Genomic DNA, 21,921 nt, shown 5'->3' with positions numbered 1-21,921 from the left:
TTGCCAGGAGAGCCTGTCCCATACATGTATATTCAATCTGTGTAAATCATCACTTTCTTCATGTGCATATAAGATGGAAAGTGTTTTGGACTTGTCTTAGATTGTTTAGTCTTAGTCTCAGCTCTAAACTCATTCATTTGAGAGGCTGCAATTCTCAACATGACCATTGGGCGGCTACACATTAGCATGTGCAGGATAGATCTCTTGTGACACAATATCAAAATCCTTTGACGCTGTCTGGACCTGTCCAGCCAAGAGGTAATAAAGGACATCTTGGTAAAAGGCAACTGAAAAATACTAAATACAGGTATTCCAAGTGTATAGGTGCTATTAAAGCAGTCCTAAAAACTAGAATGGATTAAAAAAAAAAAAAAAACATTATAGAAACAGCTGATATATTGCAAAATGACATCATAATGGGATTACAGAAGGTAAAGTACATTATAAGTAAAAAGTCATATAACTTTACCTGGATAATCTTCAGAGACATGCACAGAATAGGCAACACTGGAATAAAAAAGAAGAAAACAATTATTATTATTATATTACTATGTTACATTATTGTTTATATATTTTTTTTGCGCTCCCTTATTACATATAGGGCATTTGACCTCACAATAAGAATGCATTAAGGGATTAAAGGGCAATTTGATTTATTGGTGAACGGGCTCTTGGTAATATTATATATTGATTACTTGATGTGATTGAACTAGAGCTTGTGATATATAACCCGTCATAACCTGAGCTGACATCATGAGCCTTATGTTCTAATATAAGGAATCACATCATTATACCAAAAGTACAAGAAGTGCAAATGTGAAGGACGAAGGACGCCAAAGTCAACATCAGCATATAGTATCAGCTGTTAGAAATACACTCGTAAAGAGATATTTTGGGATAAACTGAACATACCTCCCAACTTTTGAAGAGCCGAAAGAGGGAGAAAATATGTGGCACGCAGTGGTAAAATTAACTCTGCCCACTTTTATGTTGACTCCACCCATTCTCATAAATTTTTCATGTGCCCCCACACAGTATAATCTTCCTACAGTCACCTGTAAATTGTATTCCCCCTCCATCTCTCCCAGTTTCATATAACCCCTTTATCTGCCCCCGTTTTATGTCCCCCCCTCCATCACTGTTCCGTTTCATGTCCCCCCATCTCTTCCCCCAGTTTCATGTCCCCCCATCTCTGCCCCCAGATTCATGTCCCCCCGATCTCTGCCCCCAGATTCATGTCCCCCCATTTCTGCCCCCAGATTCATGTCTCCCCCCTTCATCTGCCCCAGTGTTATGCCGTTCACCTCCTTCATCTGCCCCAGTGTCATGCTGTTCCCCCCTTCAGCTGCCCCAATGCCATGCCGTTCTCCCCCCCTTCATCTGCCCCAGTGTCATGCCGTTCTCCCCCCCCTTCATCTGCCCCAGTATCATGCCGTTCTCCCCCCCATATGCCCCAAGTTTCATAGGCCCCCTACATTATGTTCCCCTCAATGTTTAACACAAACAAATACTTATACACCTCTTCCAACGCTCCCCCGCCGCTCTCTCCGCTCTCACTCCATTCACATAGTTGTAAGCCCGATGTGACGTCATCACATCGCACCTACACACGCCGAAGCCAGAGCGCAGCCGTAAGGCAGGAGCTGAGCTGTGACACCGATGAGTTGAAATCGGGACATACCTCCCGCCGACCAGGACCGCGGGACAGGACACCGAATTCGTGAATGTCCCGCGGAGATCGGGACGGTTGGGAGGTATGACTGAATGTTCAGATCCATGTCCAGAAGGGTTCTCTCCTTGGCATTGTCCCCAGTTCTATATCAAATACAGTCCAGTTGTGGTTATGTATTTCACATCCAGAACAAACCTAGCGCCGTATGGACCCTGCTTTGATTGGGCTAATGCACAACATTTTCTAGTATCGGGGATTATCCTGACCCTATACATGTTTAAGGGTATGTTCACCATCTGGTATTTTTCCACCTCTCATTCAGTCCAATGGTGGAATCCACCTGATGATCGAGGATGACGCTTGCTTTTATGGATAGCTGAAAAAAATCAGCTGGAAAAATTCAGCATCAGGCTGGCTTCAGGTGAAATTTGGAGCTGATTTTGGGGAGGAATCCAGAAACTTAGCTCTAAATTCTGCCATGTGACCGTAGTATAGTGATAGATACAAACAGAGCCCTTCCATCTATGGCCATTCCCATTGACTATAACGTAAAACACATTTTATTCCATCATGTTTAATTTTCAACTTCCATTGAATAATGGTAATGTGAACCCATCCATGATGAAAAGGGGGGTCCCATTGCATATTACCCTTTAATATAGACACATCACGTTAGATGACGTCCAAAGGTTGCTGGGCATTCTCATGATCCCAGCTGAAGTCAACTAGCACAATAGGCCATAGAGTTTTGTCTTACTTTTGATGGGGGGTGAGCAGGAATTTGTACTCAGGAAGAGATACAGAGGTAACATTTACCATGTCATATAACATCAGTATGTAAGTCTGACTTTGTGGGAAAATGTGTCCTATTACAGTTGTACTATGTATATGATACACATGTTACGTGATGTTGACACCCCACCTGACGGCTGAGGGTCCAACGCCAAGTGACCTGGGCTGCTGATGTCCCAGAGAAGGGTCAAAGTGGCTAGGAACCAGGAAAGAAGATCAGTTCTCCAGGAAAAGTGAGGAAAGATGAAGTCTGAGGGGTTTTTTAATATTATTGTAAGAAACCACAAATATCCCAAGAGATTAAAGATTACAATTAGGGTTGAGCCGATCTTGAGATTTCAGGATCAATTTTAAAATCCGATTTCTGATCATTTTCCAGCCAATCCCAATCGTGAAATTTGCTCGATCGCCGATCAGGATCTGATCTTTCTCAATCCCAATCGCTCAACCCTAGTCAATGCTTCTCTATGGGAAAAGTCACTTTTAGGGTTGAGCTGATCTTAAAATTTCAAAATCCGATTTCCGATCAATTTCCAGCCGATCACGATCGTGAAATTTGCACACTAACATGCTGGGGCAATATCCATCTCTCTCTATATTCTCCTACATAATCTAAGAGACTATATGTATATAGTAAGAGAGGTTCAGATAAAAAGGAGTATATAAGGATCCGGTCTTTCTCAATCCCAATCGCTCAACCCTAGTCAATGCTTCTCTATGGCAAAAGTCACTTTTAGGATTAAGCCAATCTTAAGATTTCAAAATCCGATTTCTGATCATTTTCCAGCCGATCCCGATCGTGAAATTTGCTCGATGGCCGATCGGGATCTTATCTTTTCCAATCCCGATCGCTCAACCCTAATTACAATAATTATTTGTGGGTGACAAACCTCAAGAACTCTAAAATTTTGGAAAATTCATTTTCCAAAACCAGTTGGAACCCATAACCGTTCTTGCCTTCAAGTGACTGTGTCCACCACTGGCAGAGTCTTCTGGTCAGACTATATGAATGTATGGTATCACAATGGCGGTTTAATAGTACATTTAGTCTAAGTACTATTCACTGAGTTACGTTCATTATTTTTTTATTGTTACCACATGTAGATGATCTTATAAGGAACACAAAGTTTCTTCTTTCCTTCCTAATGGACTTTCATTTCCCTACAACCAAAGCAACTTCCATCTTTACAAAGATGAACACAAACAGCAGTGCACGGCCATTGCTCTCTTCTCTGCTCATAGACATCTCATTACTACATTACTGATACTCAATGATGAGGTCAGACGCAGAAGAAATGTCATGTATCAGGCTGAATGGTGCTGCATAGTCCTTCTTATTAAAATTGTGCAACTTAATAGATATTTCATCATGTGTACTGCTGAATGTTGGCCTGGAGAGCACAGCACAGACTAATGAGCTCAATGGACAAGCACAGAATTTAGATGTTCGGATATTAAAATAAGATTCTAAACATGGTTATAAAACCAATTATCAGTTTACAGAGACTTAACCATAAGCACCTTCTCCCCACCTCCACCTATCATGTGCCATTTTTAGTGGATTTGGTAGGCTGAAGCCAAATCCAACCGACTCCTTTATAAATGGTTGACAACCAAGGTCAGTCAGAAGCAGTAAAGCTCCTTTAAACCATTAAAAATATCTAACACATTATGCATTGAAATAATTGCACAATATTAAAAATCCTATAATACAATTAAAGATAATAAATCACTTTATTTTGTAGCCGGAGTCAGTAACTTTTTTCCAACTTCAACTGCACCCAAAATTGGTACCGACTTTGACTGTGATTCCATAGCCCTGTTTATTTGTCAGTAGCTACTCTAGTTCCTCTCAGTCTCCAGCACCCAGGCATGACTGCTATCTTGGCAATCCCTATAGATACGCCAGCATGTGACGCGCTACTGTGCTACTCTAAATTATGACTACTATTATGCTGGTTCATATATTTTCCTATGGAGCTCCACTTTTTGACACCAAGTTCCAAATCCAATGCAAGGACACAAGCAGGGGTGTAACTTGAGGGGGTGCAGAGGGTGCAGTTGCACTGGGGTGCAGGAGCATTAGGCATCAGCACTGGCATCAGTATTGAGATTGCAGCTTCCATCTGGCCCATAAGCCAAGGAGACCCACAGATTCCCCTAACCACACTAAGGTGGATTAAACTCCTTAGCACCCGTAACCATCACTAACAAGAATTTGCTGTAGGGATGAGGTAGGGGGCCCCGGACATAAGATTGCGCCGGGGCCCAGAAGACTTTAGTTACGCCACTGGACACAAGTTAAAAGTTCCATTCCTATCTGTAATGTTATTTCTGTCTTCTATTTATGACACACACAGAAAGGTGATCCTTCTCCTCTGACTCTATCTTACACACACACACACACACACACACACAGAAACAGCAGCAGCATGGAGGACATTATCCAGCACAAGTGAGCAGTATAACTGTGAATCCTGCACTGCGGTGAGATAACTGACTTACTAGATCCAGCGGCAATGAGCATCTCTTTTTCCTGAAAAAGTGCTTCATATGAAAGATAAGATTTTCATCTTTCATGAGACTCCACAATTGCAGTTCAATCGGTATTATGTCCGGGGATATCACCAGTTTATAATACAGTGGACACTGGGAGTATCTGCAGCTACATATTAATATCCCAATAAGGGCCCCTTCACACGGTGTAAGCACGCCGCTCATTTAGACCCGTACACGCAAGCACTTCAAAACACATCCCATTCACTTCAATGGGAGCACGCGTAAAGCCAGCTTTACGCACACTCCCACTGAAGTGAATGGGATGTGTTTTGAAGCGCTCGTGTGTATGGGTCTAAATGAGTGGCGCGCTTACGCCATGTGAAGGGGCCCTAACTGTGTTTTTAACTGATAATAAATCTGGAAATTTAATCAGTGCACCTTATTAGGTTTTTTAATGCCTGAAAACATTGAAATATCCCTTCCCACTGACTCAGCTTCTCTGCATTATACAAGGGCCTGTACACGCATACACCTAGTGAAAACAGTATACAACTCTAATCTCAATACAGAAACAAGGGAGAGTATAAGTGAAGATTTCACAGAAAATGGACAAAATTTGTCAATAAAGTATATTACAAAATGTATTAACGACACAAATACTGCCTGAAAATCAAAAGTCTTAAGAAGCTTTAAAGGGAGTCTGTCAATAGGGTGAAGCATATTGATTCAGCAGCACGGTTAGATAGGTCAGGCTCACGTAAATGTAACGCATTTCGCCCAAGGAAAAATCCGTGCCTCCGCTGCCGAGTCGCGGCATTCCACTCCGGATTAGGCCCAAATGAATGAGCCTAGTCAGGAGGGAGGTGTCGCACCTTGGATTCTGCAGCTGATTTCGCCTCAAAAAAGGGCATGTCACGTCTTTTTTCCATGAGCGGGAACAAACCCACCAACTCCTTTTCCAATCCTTCTTTGACCTGTCCTGAAAGATGATTTATGACCAGATCTACGACAAACATTAAGTTAGTCATAAATCAGCCATAAAAGTTTGTTCTGAAGAGTAGAGGAAAAGTCTGGAGTCTGAAGAACAAGCTGTTGGGCATCCAGTCTCAAGGAATAGCTAACAAATGGTATTCTACAGCTTGTATTGCAGTACTTATACAGTTATAACCGTTTTAATTACCGTATATACTCAAGTATAAGCCAACCCGAATATAAGCCGAGGCCCCTAATTTTACCACAAAATACTGGGAAAACTTATTGACTCGAGTATAAGCCGAGGGGGGGGGGGAATGCAGCAGCTACTGGAAAATTTCAAAAATTAAAATGGTTGGAGTTTCTGGGTGCAGTAGTTGTTGGGTGCTGGGGAAGGGGAGGGGGTGTTTTGGTTGTCTGTCTGCCCCTTCCCTGAGCTTGAGGACTGTTTTTTCTTCCCCCACTTGGAATTCAGCCTGGCTGAATATAGGGGATCTGCAGTGCTCCTATTAACCCCTTCCCGACGAAACAGGAGCACTGCAGATACCCTATATTCAGTAGACCAGGCACTTTCAGACACAGGGATAAAAAAAATTCTGACTCGAGTATAAGCCGAGGGGGGCTTTTTCAGCCCAAAACTCGAGTATATACGGTAAACCCATCTGAAAAATTGTGGGCTAAGAAGCGGTTACCTGATACACTATGTTGTGGTCCACCAGGTTTCTGCCTGAAAAATGCGGAGCAATGCAGAGAGAAAAATTCCCCTTTAAAGACTTTTCGCTCCGCATTTTTCAAGTGGATTTGTGGACGAAATCCCTGAACGAATCCAAATGCAGGTGTGAACTCAACCTAAGTCTCTATATACAGTTTTCAATGTACAAAAAGATTTCTGACATAGAGTTAGACATGTTGAAACGCTAAAACATGCCATGTCTATACTTGCTGTGACATCACGGGCCAAGATTCCAACGACTGGGAATCCGTCCAACCACAATACCTGACATTAATGTAACGGCACTTTATCCACAAGTTACAAAAACTTCATCCTCAAAACAACCATTGGAAATGTCATCTGTCGGCAGATGGGCCAAGCGCACGCTACGCCAAACATGCCATTATACATTCTGGTTTATTAAAAGAATAATAAATGTAGAAACTACAGAAAGACAAATATTCTTCTCCTCCCCTTTGATTCTGTCCGGTCTCATATTGCAATCAAAATTCTGCAAGAAACACTTAGAATTCCTTTTGTCCCAGGAGATCATCCATTTTTCCCAGCTCCTTCCTCAAGCCTCTGAGGAGACTTGTATCTGAGTCTAAGGCAACTAGCTGCAACATGAGGTTCTCCCACCACTCTGTTAGCCACATATTAAAGGGGATCAAAAGAAAATAACTGGGGTATTCCCATTATAAGTATTGATAATATATCCACATGCCATAAATATTTGGACTTATTTGTTGGTCCCTTACTTTTCAAAAAAGGGGGTCTGGTGACTCTTATTTGCTACCATCTTTATAGAGTTCACTGTAGACACGGCTGAACTCTCAAATGACTCTGTCCATAGAAGTCTACACTAATTGTTGACATAGAGCTATCCATTTAACTCTACAGAGACTAACACCAAAAGAAAATCACTGGCCACAGAACTGCTATTGGGCTGTAAGGGAATTGCCAGTTGAGCCATTCCTCAGTGCTGCTGCTGAAGCCAGGGAGGAAGGGAAAGACAGAGACAGTGAGTCCTAAACTCGATGAAGTCCCTGTCCCTACCTACTTGCCACAATGGTCCTAATGACAGGGACAACTGGGCGACAGTCCTTTCTCTGAATAAGTGTAAACATTAAACAAGAGCAAGACAACACAACACAGAAGAGGAGTCAGCAAGCCAAGGGTCAAAGTCAAAGAGACAAAGCAGTACCAAAACGCAATCCAAAAGAGTAGTCACAATGAAAGCCAAAAGTCAGAAGTAAGTAAGCACAATACAATAGGAGCAAGGAGAAAACCTAGCAAGGACAAAATCACAGTAGCCAGTAACCCTGTGTGGGCTGATGACCTGTTCTGAAGTCTACAATCTGCCCCAAACTAGATTGATAGGTTGCAAATCACACAGGTAAAGCTAAGGAGGAGGGGGAAACCAAGGAGTTGGAGATGGGTGTGTTGGAAAATCGATTACAGTGATGAGGAATAGGACAGTATTAAGACAGAACAACAAGAACCAAAAGCAAGGAATCATAACTGAATACGCATCCTGTACAAGCGGGGGGCGGCGCTGAGGTGTGAACAGTCAGAAACGTTAAATGTGTCCAGTATCTAAGGCTGGCCATATACATTTACATAGTTGACAACCAAATGTTCATTCGGCTGAGAACTATTCCTCTTCTTCCCCCATACACATGGCTTAGTGGAAACTTGGAATAAGCTAATGCGAGAGTCCCCTGGCAACAACTTACCTGCCCCAAAAACAAAATAATCAGGCATGTTGAAATTCAATAGCCCTATGCCTCTCTCCCCTTTATCTGATGTTGAAAGAAGGGTTATACCAATGGCCAGTCATGCCGAAATGGTCAGGTCCGGGCAACATGAATCTAATGTTTGGCCAGTTTGACTGTCCCAAAGATAGGACTGGAACCATCAGGCATGTAGGACATATCTTGTAACTAATGCGGTATTTGCCGATGGGTGCCGAGTGCATTATTTATTACATTTACTGTAGATTAGTGATATCCCAGACAGATAACAAACATATTGTTCAAAGACATAAAAAGTCTGTTCGGAAACATTTACTAAATACATCTTTCTCGTGTGTTTGTTTAGCGAAGGATTAATATCTGGCAGCATTGTTTGTTATTGTCATCCTGGGATCTGCGGCAGTTCTGCTTAGTGCTATGCAATAGGATATGGTTGGTTATAAGAGAGGAGGTTTTCGAAGAGGACATGAAAAAAGACATAGGCATAGACATGTTGTGTTTCAGGCACTGAATAGGATTGTCCAAGTTAAGGGGTTGCACTGCAGCTTCATAACTGCTTTGGACCTCCTTGGTTCTAACATTGCAACCAAATGCCATCTCACTATGTCCCAAGAGTTGCAAATTTGTAGAGTCTAAGAAATTGCGTAAATTATATAACATGGACACACTACGTGTATATTTTTGTACCTATTTTTTTCTTCACCTCTGTACCTCTTTACCATGAATTCCTTGTTCTTTTGTTGCCTTTCCGGTTGTCTACTCCACCCTTTATGTATATTTGGTACATGTCCCTTGGGCCCCTGACTACCTTTTGCATTTTGTTCTCCACCTTTGAGTCTTTTGGAGATCCTGGCACAGTGTCCACCGAATATCAGAGGAGGAAGAAGTCCTTTGTAGTGCACTTTCTCCTCCAGCAGTGTCAATTTAAAAAAAATGACGGATGCCCAATGGACCCCATTATAGTCAATGGGGTCCTCCTGGATTCCTAGTACTGTGAATACATTTTGGGTTACCTTCTCTAACCTTGAGATACAAGATGTTTGGTAAACCATAAATCTGTAGGTCCCATGAGCTCCCTGTACTTTCAGGTTCACCCTTTAAGTAAGTTTGATAAATTGTAGGTCTACTGTACATATCCCAAGTGTTCCTGCATTGCGAGTACTTATGGAATTTCCTTCTCCATCCTTAACATTTCTCAGGCGTCATCCTATGGTATGCCATAGGTGTACCTATCCCATAAGCTTTGGGGTTGTCTTCTCCACTCTTGATGTGTATTTCGTAAACCACAGTTGACATATTTTGTGGACTTTCTGTAGGTTGTCTTCTCCACCATTTACATCAACTTGTTAAACAATAGGTCTACTGTGCATGTTCCTTGGAGCCCTTGTTCTTACACGTTGAGTTACCGTCTCCATCACTGACGCTTATTTGGTAAGTCATTGATATACATTTCGCATTTCTTCCTGTACTTTGAATATTTTTTGGGTTGTCTTCTCCACCCTTGAGATATTTTAAGTAAATAGCTCCAATGAGTTACTTGCACTGTTAAACATACATCTTCCCGACTTCAACCCCAAATATTCCGCCTCCACCACTGTGAAATCCATCTTGAATATATATCCCAGCCTCAAGGAACTGAAGTGAAACAGATCTTTAGGTTGACTTACACTTCTTATTTCGAATCTAGAGCTCACAGAGAGCAACCGCTCAATATATTAAAGCAACATCAATCTGTTCCGACAACAAATACATCTGAAACACCAATTCTCCTTATAAGAGAATATTGGGAGGCAGAAAAAGTCTCTGTTGAATTCCACTGTTGAGAAAAGAAAGCCTTTCTAGTCACAGTAAGAAGCAAAGCACTGGCACATTCTAATTTATCAGCAACGATGTGAAGTCTAAACATAATAGATACTGGAGGAACAACACAGGATCTACAGAGAAAACTCATATTTCATGTCAGCAGTATGGAGGAGAGGATAACCAAGACTGTTTACAAAAATAATAAATCGCCATCTCATATGTTCACACAATCATAGAAGTGAACAAACACAGATTTGGGGTTTCCATTTATGCCCATAATGTGGTCCTGAAGCTCACAAATCACAGAACCACACATGCACCCTTTGATGCAGTCTTTTGTGGAGTTTTTGAAGCCAAAAGCAAAAGCAGGGCTCAAAAGAAAGAAATGTGTAACGCCAGTTCTCTGCACTGTTGTGCTACTACTCCCCGTCCTCTGGTTACCTTTGCAGCCCGTGCTACTCCATGTAGCCATGTTTCTGCTGATGCACCTAGGCTTGCCCTTAGGGTGGGTGTACCCTCACACCCTTCCTCTCAGCAACTTGAGGGTTAACATATATACATGGCATACATCTGTGTACTTCCCAAACAATCCCAGAATGCTCTGCTCGTCTTATGCCTGACACTTAAGCAACATAGGTTCTTGGTTATCCAGTTCCTGCAAAGGGTTCCTTTTAATACTCCTGCTTCTTCTGTTTATTGACCTTGACCTGATTTCTGACTCTGCTTCCAATACTGTCCCTGACCTTCTGTTGTGACCTTTTGGCTTTCCAAATTCCTGAATCTCCACTACCTGTCCTTGACCTTCAGACCAGGCTTGATCACTCTTTTCCCTGACCCTCTGGTCCTTTGCAGTGGTGTCTTTCTGGCCTTTGAGTCTGTTATCACCTTCACCAGGACCACTCCTAAAGGTGGTAACCTGCAGTGTAGACCAGTTCCCTCCATCAGTGTTAAAAGGTGAACTTCAAGGGACTACTTAGACAATGGCTTCATGAGTAGCCCTAGCTCAGACCAGTTACGCTACAAGGTTCACACCTGCGTTGGGGTTTCCATTCTTTGGGTCTGCTTGGAGACTCGAAAAATGGAAACCCAACACGCTTAAACGGAAACCTGCAGACCCATAGACTATAATGGGATCTACTGGGTTTACGCATTTTTCAAATGGAATGAGGGATGGAATTCCCAAATGGCACAGATGTGAACCTAGCCTTAGGTGGCACAAGGGGTGTTTTCTCCTGTGTTTGGATCAAAAAATTTCAAGTGTGAGTCCAGCCTAAGACAAAGTAAGAGACATCACTGTGAATCCTTGGCCCATGTGCTGTAATTTCACTAACACCTGTATGAACTTTGTATGAGCCAAATTTATTGCAGTGAATGATAAATTATGTGCCATTACACTGACTAGTCCAAGTATATGCCACCTATTAGGTTACTTGGAGCAAGAATTGGTGCCTTTTGATAATCATCCTTTTTAATAAACCAAACCCTTTTCCAGGTAACGCATGCCCCATTGTCCAGTAAAGCAAAAAAAAAAAAAAAAAAAAAAAAGGATGACATTACCATACGCACATTTTTGTAAGGCAAAATTGGTCTTACATTGATAGACAAAATAAAGCAAGTCACTAGCAGGTTAATAAAGAGACAAGGTTGGAATTAGAACAGCCCGATATCTTGCCAAAGTTATTAAATTGGATTAAGGATCCTCCCTGTGTAAATATGGCTTTAGTTCAGAAATAGAGTTTGAGATGTTGCCAGTTATTAGCAAAGATCCAGTCCTTGTTCCCACATAAATATTACATGATTAGTAAAGGAATGGTCCGGGCCCAAATTCATTTTTCGTGTTGATGATCTATCGACAGGATAGGTCTTCAGTATGTGATCTGTTGGCGTCTGACAACCTCGACCCTACATAGATCATCTACTGGAAATGGCTTGTGGATGGGGAGTGTGTGCAGCATCACTCATATTCATGTTATAGGAGCGGAGCAGAAGCCCCATCCACTGCATAGTGATTCCATATGATTCCAGGGAACTGCAGCTCTGTTCCTATTACTTAACATGGGGTGCTGCTGCATGCACTCTCAGTCCTCTAGCAGCTTCCAGCACCCAGAGGCTGCTGCAACAGCTGATCTGTTCGGGGTCTGGGTGTTGGACCCCCATAGATCACATACTGAAGACCTTTGCTGTACTATGAACAACGTGGGGTCAGAAAACCCTTTTAAGCCCAGTCTTTTACATAATCAGGGGCATAACTTGAGGGGGTGCAGAAGGTGCAGACTCACTGGGGCCCAGGAGCCTTAGGGGGCCCATAAGCACTGGCATCAGTATTGAGATTGCAGTTTAAACCAAGGAGACCCACAGATTACCAGAACCACACTAAGGTGGATTAAATTCCTTAGCACCCGTAACCATCACTATCAAGAATTCACTATAGGGATGAGGTAGGGGGACCCTGGACAAAAGATTACACCGGGGCCCACAAGACTTTAGTTACACCACTGTATATAGCTTACATTATTAGGGTTTCTGTAATTATTGCCATCAATAACAACACTGTTGGTACATCAGGTGCTCTTTTAGTACTGACCCAGTTCTTTTCAGAATACTAGACAATGCCTCTCTCGAGTACTTTTCCAATTACTCTTAGCTGCTGTGCTGCAGACTTCTGTGAGCTACACCGTGAGACATGCCAACCAGGGGTGCATAAAGCCAAGGCTTCAGATCGTTGCAGCTCTCAACTTTTCTGCTTATTTTTTCCATTTTGCACAAGGACTCTCTCTGTTCGACCTGTAGAATACACCAACCCACCTATGCAGACTCTGTCTGATCCAGCCAACATTTTTCCTGGAAAACAGCTCTCCTCCAAGCGACAGCCCTTTAAGGCTGGTTTCACTTCTATACTAATAGAGATTGTGTTGCAAAAGCTGCCGAAAATCGGCGGAGAAAGAAGTCCTGTATGGAGGACTTGACTTGTAAAACTGTCTCGATGAGATGAGAATCCGTCCCCCAATTTACCAAGTACTCCCCAGAATCACTAATAAAGACAGACGCCGAAGGCTGGAAGGAAAGGCCACTGCGGCATTTGATTTATTTTACAACCTTATGTAAAATACTCGTCCCCAACCGGGAACGTCCATAAATATCAGAAGAACAACATTTATAGATAAATAGATAACACCAGCATGAATATTTATACAAGCAGCTATAGAAACTACAATTGCATCCCATTCAGAAGGAGGGGTCCCAGAAGGCACCAACCTCAAACCTCGGCCACAAGCCTCCAATATTTACTCCACCTGGTCCAGGGGCACCAGCAATGCAGACCAATTCCGTCCTGGACACCCTAACTTCAGGACTTGTCCAACCAGTCTGGTTACAAAATCAGCATCCAAACAGCCATGCTGCCAATTGGTTGGAGATGACTCCTTAGTCGTCCACCCTCCTTGCCGCTTAAGTTTTCCTCTTATGCCTCCAAAGACCCCCTCCTGTGCACGCTGCCTTGATGAGAAAGAAACCCATAACAAGGGAGGGCAGGCGGGAAAATCTACCACTTCTTCTAACTCCTGCTGTGAACGTGCCCCCTCCTTACCTAACCCCCTTTTTATATAGACTTCTAAGGGGGCATTTACACTACCATTGGTGACCATCAGCAGTGTCCGTAGCTACAAGATTCTAGCTGAATCGTCAGTATTACGTTAAAATTTCCATTAATTTCAATGGGATTTTATCTTGTGTCTGTTTGAATCTGTTTACACCCAAGTCCGTTTTTTCCAGTGGACAAAAAAATCCTACATGAAGGATTTTTCTATCCGTCAGTAAAAAATTCGCAAGTGTCCATTATTTTTTTTAACTTTGAAGTCTATGGGCAACGGACTTATCAGTTGCTGTCTGTTTGTGTCCCTTATGGTAGGTGACCCGTTTTTGTTTTTTTTAATGGACAGCTTCTGAGCAGACACCACTCTCCACCTCCTGTCCTCTGCCTGATCCTTTAAACTCCCCATAACCTGTCCTAGCTCCCCTTTCTTTTTACTGTCATGAACCCCTCCACTACCCCTTTGGTTCCGATACATGGGGATTCTTTTTCTCTGCCATTTTGAGTTGTAAAATGGTGAACATCTGGTGGACCCCATTATAGCCAATGGGGTCTACTGGTGTCTGTTTGTAGCTGCTTTTTTAGCAGTCCGGCTCTCCATCGTTTGGGACCCCAACAGACCTGAACGATGAAAACCTGTTGTTATCCCTGTACAGTACACCATATGACTATGGACAAATGACCTTTAGTCCCCTACCTACTCACCAACTCCAAATCTTCATCATATAAGTAATTATTAACCATGTAATCTATAGTTTAGCCATTATGTTCCGTTAATTGTGGCCTTGTGGCTTTAATAAGTGTAACTGTTTGTTGTGAATGACCGAACAACATGCCAACCACCTTGTACACCACCAAAATTACACAACTACCAAACATATTTGGGATGATATTAAAGGAAATTCTATCTTTTGTTCTACCTAGGTCTAGTTCCTGTTTCTGCAAAACACTGCAGTGCGAATATTAAAATGGACCTTCCAGGACCTTAGACTGTGAGTATTATGTAGGTCCTTATCAAGATGGACCAACTGCTGCTGACAACACTGGTAAATGTAACAGGGGCAAGGTGACCTAACTGTGAGAAAATGGAGAACTATAGGGAGTGAGAGCACTACAGCATGCAGATGACATCAGAGGCAGATGAGGAGGTATTCTGATAGAAGACGTAGGGCAGAAAAATAGGGGGTGGAACTTTGTCAAATGTGAGGTGAGGCCCAGTTCAGATCTGTGCATGGGTTTCCGTTTTGGGTGTCCACTTGGGGACACCTCGAATGGAATGACCCAAACACAGATGTGAACCTCACCTCACATGGTGATTTTGAATAGTCTCTGCAGGCAGAAGAAAAACCTCCCACTTGTACAGAAACACATGCTAGAAAAAAGCAGTCACATTGTGATCATGTGATATACTGAAGAAGGCTCGAAGATACAAGTCTTGCTTATGAGGGGATACTTTTTCAGACCATCCAATGAGTAACAAAAAACATAAAATCACTGGAGTGTCCCTTTAAGCAAACAGCAAAGATATAAATAATATGTTTCTCGAGAAGACCTTCCAAGACTTAGCACTTAGTGTGGTTGGTAAGTAGAAGTTCAGACAAGAACACCTGGGCATGTCTGAGGTCAAACTTCCGAATAAAATGGAAAATAAACTTAATTAATACAGATTTACATAAAAGTTGACATTCCGAACAGATGATATTTCACATTGAATTACCATTTTGTGTATCGCTTCGGTTCTACTTGAGTAGCTATTTTTGGCCGACAGCCACACGGTGTCCTCTATTGAAATTACTGAGCAGGAAGCTGCTGTATCAAAGTATCTCAAGGTACAACTTCTACAGAGTCTCAAGTAGCTGTAGTTGAGATAAGATCATCAAATAGGTGTAAGATCTGCTCTCTACATGTGACATCACTCTTCAGTCAAAGACACATTCTCGTATTAAACCCAGCAGGTTCTCGAGCAAAAACATCCAATAGTTTGTAATGGATTTTATAATCTGATGCTGGGTTTAGGCTTTGGTCATAGAAAAGTGCAAGCAAAGGGAATATAGCAAATTGTCACACGCAGGTCTCAAAAAGAATCAACACAGATCTGTCAGCTTAACATAGATTTCCATATGGTCGGCTTTCCCGTTATGTGCCCCCGGGTTGGAGATATCGGCGCCGTTAATTTTGGCACCAATTTCTCCCCACTGTCAGAAGGGTGTTCCTGACAGTCAAGCTGGGCTGTGAAGAACACTCCTCCTGACAGTACTTGTCCATAGACTTGTACTGGGGGCATACCTCAAAGCTCAGCATCATCACCCCCTCTTAGGGGGCATACTCTGACATAGCCTAGTACTGTAAGGAGGCATTCGCATGGAGGAAGTTGGCGCTGATTCTGGTGCGAAATAAAGCCTCCCATTAACTTCAATGGGTTCCCTTTTCCACGCGGAACCCATTTAAGTCAATGGGAAAAAAAGCCTCCCATTGATTTCAATGGGTTCTGTGCAGAAAACAGAAACCAGAAAACAGAACGTGAGTTATGCCCACTTCCTCCATGTGAATGCCCCCTTACAATACTAGGCTATGTCAGAGTACTTTCAGATATCTCCAGCCCTGGGAAAAGTAATGGGGAAGCTGATGGTGTGCTGAATTCAGTGTTCTGTCAGCTTTCTATTGGTATATTAAACCACATATGCATAAGGACATGAAAGGTCCTCTTTGAGGATGTGTTCCAAATTTTGTTGAGTGCCATTGACCATGTCTATGGGCAAAACGGCAACAAATTCAGCATTACATACATTTTGACATCAGAAACGTGGCCTTGAAAACTCTGAAGTTAAACCTCTCCAAAAGACCACCTCTTCGAGAAGACCACCCCTAGCTAGACCACATTTTCTATGATGGGTTTTCAGTTTTCCATACTAACCAGGCTCTCTAAGAAGACCACCTCTCTAGAAGACCACTTTTTCATACACTTTTGCTCGTCTGAAAGAAATTTCAATGTATTTGAATTTCCTTTTATGGGACATGTTAAGCCCAAAAAGTAACCATTAGATGCCAATATTGGTGAACATTTGAAGAAGCCAACACTTTAGAAAATGAGGCACAGACCACACATCACAGTATTATACATTGATGCTACTCAGCAAAATTTACAAAAATTAATATGAGGTTCTTAGTGTATGTTTTGAGGTGATAAGCCCACTACCCACTTCACATTGACCTCTGTATAGTAAGTCCCTAATCAACTGATTGTGCAGGCCACATGGCAACCAACACAACAGCACAGCACCCGTATGGAGAGTGATCTAGTAGCCCAGCAGCACCCCTTCTGCTAGACTAAGCACCCAGGCTCAGGGCCACACCACCCTACAGGTACAGCACCACAGTAACCACCATGCAGCACCACAGCAAATACGTGCATGAGGGGTTACAACTTCTTAATAATTTGGCATATTTACGGGATCTCATGTGCTAAAATTGAAACTTACGCCAGGTATCACTCACACCAGACGTCCCTGTCCCAAACTGCCTTGAAGCCCACCCTACTTTGCCCATTCTTGTAAACATGTAGAACAGGTCTTTTTGTCAAAGATGCACCACTTTTGCATCACAAAAACTGGCATGCCTTTATTCATATAAAGCCTACTTAGAGAGTCACCATCATTTACCATTTTAGAAAAAAAATCATTCTGGTAAAAATAAGAAATCATATAATATATTTTATGTGAGAAAAATGCTTCTTTCTCCATTTATAAGGGTCTTACTCTGCCTCCCCCTTCCTTTCCTTGTAAACTGGTAAATCGTAAATTCAGAGAAGACTGGTCAGAGCTTGCAGACAAGAATTGTCTAAGCAGTGAACTGATTAGTTTAGCAGTGAGTAGAAGCTGAAAAGTGGAGAAAGAAGCATTTTTTCTGTTAAGATAAATTACAAAATTTCTTATTTCTGATTTTTGAAAAAATTGAAACAGTGGTTACCCTTTAACCCCTTCCCGCCGATGGCATTTTTTGATTTTCGTTTTTCGTTTTTGACTCCCCTCCTTCTAAACCCCATAACTTTTTTATTTCTCCGCTCCCAGAGTCATATGAGGTCTTAATTTTTGCGGGACAAATTTTTCTTCATGATGCCACCATTAATTATTCTATATAATGTACTAGGAAGCAGGAAAAAAATTCAGAATGGGGTGGATTTGAAGAAAAAATGCATTTCTGCGACTTTCTTACGGGCTTTGGTTTTACGGCGTTCACTGTGCAGCCAAAATGACATGTCCCCTGTATTCTGTGTTTCGGTACGGTTCCAGGGATACCAAATTTATATGGTTTTATTTACATTTTGACCCCTAAAAAAAATTCCAAAACGGTGTTAAAATTTTTTTTTTCTAAAAGTCGCCATATTCCGACGGCCGTAACTTTTTTATACATAGGTGTACGGGGATGCATAGGGCGTCTTTTTTTGCGGGGCCGGGTGTACTTTTTAGTTCTACCATTTTCGGGAAATGTTATTGCTTTGATCACTTTTTATTCAAATTTTTATCAGAATTAAAACAGTGAAAAAACGGCGGTTTGGCACTTTTGACTATTTTTCCTGCTACGGCGTTTACCGAACAGGAAAAATATTTTTATAGATTTGTAGAGCGGGCGATTTCGGACGCGGGGATACCTAACATGTATATGTTTCACAGTTTTTAACTACTTTTATATTTGTTCTAGGGAAAGGGGGGTGATTTGAACTTTTAATACTTTTTATATTTTTTTTTACTTTTTTATTTTATTTTTTTTTTGCATTTATTAGACCCCCTAGGGGTGTTGAACCCCAGGGGGTCTGATCACTAATGCAATGCATTACAATGCTAATGCATTGCAATGCATTGCAAAAAATCATCATCTCTTTTGCAGGCTGTATACACCAGCCTGCAAAAGAGAGAATTTGCAGACTGGCTGGGAGCCCTTAACAAGGCTCCCGGCTGTCATGGCAATGGGGGGTCGGCCCTGGAGCATGCTCCAGGAGCCGGCGATCCCTGCCAAAATGGCGGCGCCCATGCGCCTCCGGGAAGATGGCGCCTCCGGCGCCTTTGACAGCAGCGCCGGAGGGGTTAATGCCTCCGATCGGTCCGGGGACCGATCGGAGGCATTAGAGCCGGTTGTCTACTGCTTAAAGCAGTAGACGCCCCGCGGCTATGACGGCCGCCCGGCTCCCGGGCGGTCGCCATAGTTACAGACCCGACACGCGCCGTACTATTACGGCGCATGTTGGGAAGGGGTTAAGTGTTGGTTCTTTAAGGTATGTGCATGTTAGAACACTTTAAGTATATTTCAGGTACATCTCATAAATTAGGTTTTGATCGGATCCAGGGCACTCTTTCCCATGGTGGTTTTGTTTTAAACATCCGTGACGCTTGTGACATATCAGTCTCATTGGTGTCTGGAGTTCACCCCGAGGGGTCAGAACTGAGGGGTGGGGTATGTGAGAGAGTGAAGGGTGTGGTCTGGGAAGACAGGTATGTCCCAGCCAGGCACCTAAAGGGTGTATGGTAAATACCCACACCAGGGAGGTCAGCTGGGTAATTAAGACCTGATATAGTCTGTGTGTGATGACTAGGAGTGTGGCACCACACTGACAGAGCTGAACTGTCCAAACTGAATCTACAGAGCAGGTACTGTGCCACCCATTGTTGTTGCCAAGGTGGGAGTCTGGTAGCCAGGCTTCTGTATAGACAGGGAAAAGTTTGCTTGTGTTTAATTTAGTTCTCAGCTGAGAAGGTTTTGTTTTGTTTATTTTGTGCCTTTGCAAAGGCAATTAATGCACTACAAGTGAATAAAGCCTGAACTTGTGTGCAACCCCATGTCTGTGTCCCTGTTTCCTGCACTGTTACCGAGCATCTACCTGAGCGATTCCCCACAATAAGCAATAGAATATTTATATGAACTACAATACGAGGATACACATGATGGGGGAGAGGTACATTTCTGTTCCTAGGCCGAATCCTCCAGCGTCCCCAGTATCTGAGCTACTTACTCCAGTGGGCATTTGTTTGATTTGTCTCAACAAGAAGATCTTGCCGGAAACACAGCGCTGTGTCTTAAGTGAATGCATGTCTCGTTCGTGTGGTTTATTGGATTCTGGAGGTAAAGTACACTATTATGTATTATTAAAACTGAATCTATTACATGTCGGCGTTTTGTAAGAAGAAAAAATGCGAGTAACTAAGCAACTATGAAGCAAAGCATTTAGGGGTGGAAAAGGTGATCCGAACACTTGTCTACGAAGGAGAGAACAAACTCATGAGTGTCCATACCCTATACAATGTAGAAATCAGCAGGGTGCCAAATTGAGATATCACCTTCCAATGGGGTCTTCTCACTATACTCTATATTGTTCATGGATAATTTTGATCATTTCGGGGAAACCAGTTACAATATCAGAAATTCTAGGAATTGTCTGACAACAAAGAACAGTTGAATTAATTGTATAAATCTTATACAGCGATGAGAGAGATCCCAGACACCCAAACCTCTTCACCAGTGTCAACCGCGAAGCCAGATGGACTTGTGCTGATTTGTGGCCAAGTTATCACCAATAAACGCTCCACAAACTGAAGACAAGCCAGAACCCACAATAAACATATAAGGCAGATCAGAACCAGGAGGATAAATCAGGAGAGTGAATGTCGAAGCCAAAAGACATTCCAAGAGGTAACGTCAGAGCCAGAATGAGGAGACAATTGGTTTTCCAGTAACAAGTCAATGGTCGTTTCGAGAGGTGATATCATAGCCACGTGAAGGACTTGAAAGTAGTGGACACCGGGCAGACCCCATTAATTCAATACAGTCAGACCCGAATGACGGAGAGCCCAACGCACACGTGAACCTAGCCTACCTTAGGCTAGGTTCACACTAGCGTTCGGGTCTCCATTCTGAGCTTTCCGTCTTCTGCATCCATTAGGTCACTAAATGATAGATAAACAACTGTACTAGGTTAGCTCCTGATGAACCGTAAGTATTAGCATAGTAGGGGAAAACGCGTTGAGCCTACGAGCCCATTTCTTATGGAACCTATACATTTAAGGAGAATAACCTGGCCCGACCTTAGGGATTATTCACTTAGGTGACTTCTTGGGTGCTTTTCTGTTCACAAGTTGCATTACCATTTATCCCGAGGAACGAAGGGATAGAGACGGCAGATGGCATACCCCCAACCAATATTTCATATTTATACAGTAGCACCTGATGGTGTGAGACCACCTGGGGGGTATATGTGATATAATTGATAAAGCACTGGACTGCAAACAATTATAAGCTGGTGGAGGTCACCTATCGATATGACCTGAACCAAGCATTACTTACGCTAGGTTCACATTAGCATTCAGGTTTCTCTTCTTCGAGTCCACTTGGGGACTCAAAAAACGGAAACCCAATCTTCTTAAAAAGCAGTTACCAATAGACTATAATGGCGTCCACCGGGTTTCTACTTGGTGTCTGCCCAAAAAATGCTCAAAAAATGCGGAGAGAAAAGTCCTGCTGTACATGATGTATTAATTATCCAATTATTTAAATAATCTATGCTTTGTTAGTTCATTATATTCAGCTGCATTCAATCTGCAGCTCAGAAGAAGCTTGAAGAATGCAACTAGGAGCACATTAAGGGCGCCCATCTTCAGCCTGCCAAGTCCTTCAGTTAAAAGGGCTGCTCAGAAGAATTAAAAAATAAAATGCTTTTTTTCTGGAAACAGCGCCACTCCTGTCCACAGGATGTGTCTGGTACTGCAGCTCTGGGTTGAACTACAATACCAGATATAACCCAAGGAACAAAAACAGCTGTGTTTTTTCTCATTCTAGAAAAACCCCTTTAACACCAATCACCTACAATTAGAGATGAGTGAGTACTATCCGAAACGGCCGTTTCGAATAGCATGCACCCATAGGAATGAATGGACGCAGCCGGCACACAGACTTTGCCGGCAGCTGGCCGCTTAACCCCCTGCGTGCCGGCTGCGTCCATTCATTCCTATGGGTGCGTGCTATTCGAAACGGCCGTTTCGAATAGTACTCGCTCATCTCTACCTACAACAGGTGAAGCCCCTGAATGTCGCTTCTTTCTTCTAACACCTTCTCACATTGTAGGTCAGCCTGACAGTAACGT

The 21,921-nt window shown here is 42.6% G+C and overlaps 1 protein-coding gene across 1 annotated transcript in view; it reads right to left on the bottom strand.

The window, feature by feature from the left end:
- Positions 1-21,921, bottom strand: part of PARP8 (poly(ADP-ribose) polymerase family member 8) — a 216,765-nt gene that overhangs the window by 123,052 nt on the left and 71,792 nt on the right. Inside the window, exon 3 of the mRNA XM_075269267.1 lies at positions 470-507. Coding sequence (XP_075125368.1) covers positions 470-507 — 38 coding nt within the window. The remainder of the gene's footprint in view (positions 1-469; positions 508-21,921) is intronic.

This window comes from Leptodactylus fuscus, chromosome 1 (assembly GCF_031893055.1).
Source record: "Leptodactylus fuscus isolate aLepFus1 chromosome 1, aLepFus1.hap2, whole genome shotgun sequence".
Taxonomy (NCBI): domain Eukaryota; kingdom Metazoa; phylum Chordata; class Amphibia; order Anura; family Leptodactylidae; genus Leptodactylus; species Leptodactylus fuscus.
The sequence above is the reverse complement of the archived record's forward strand: the minus strand, read 5'-3'. Positions and strand labels throughout refer to the sequence as shown.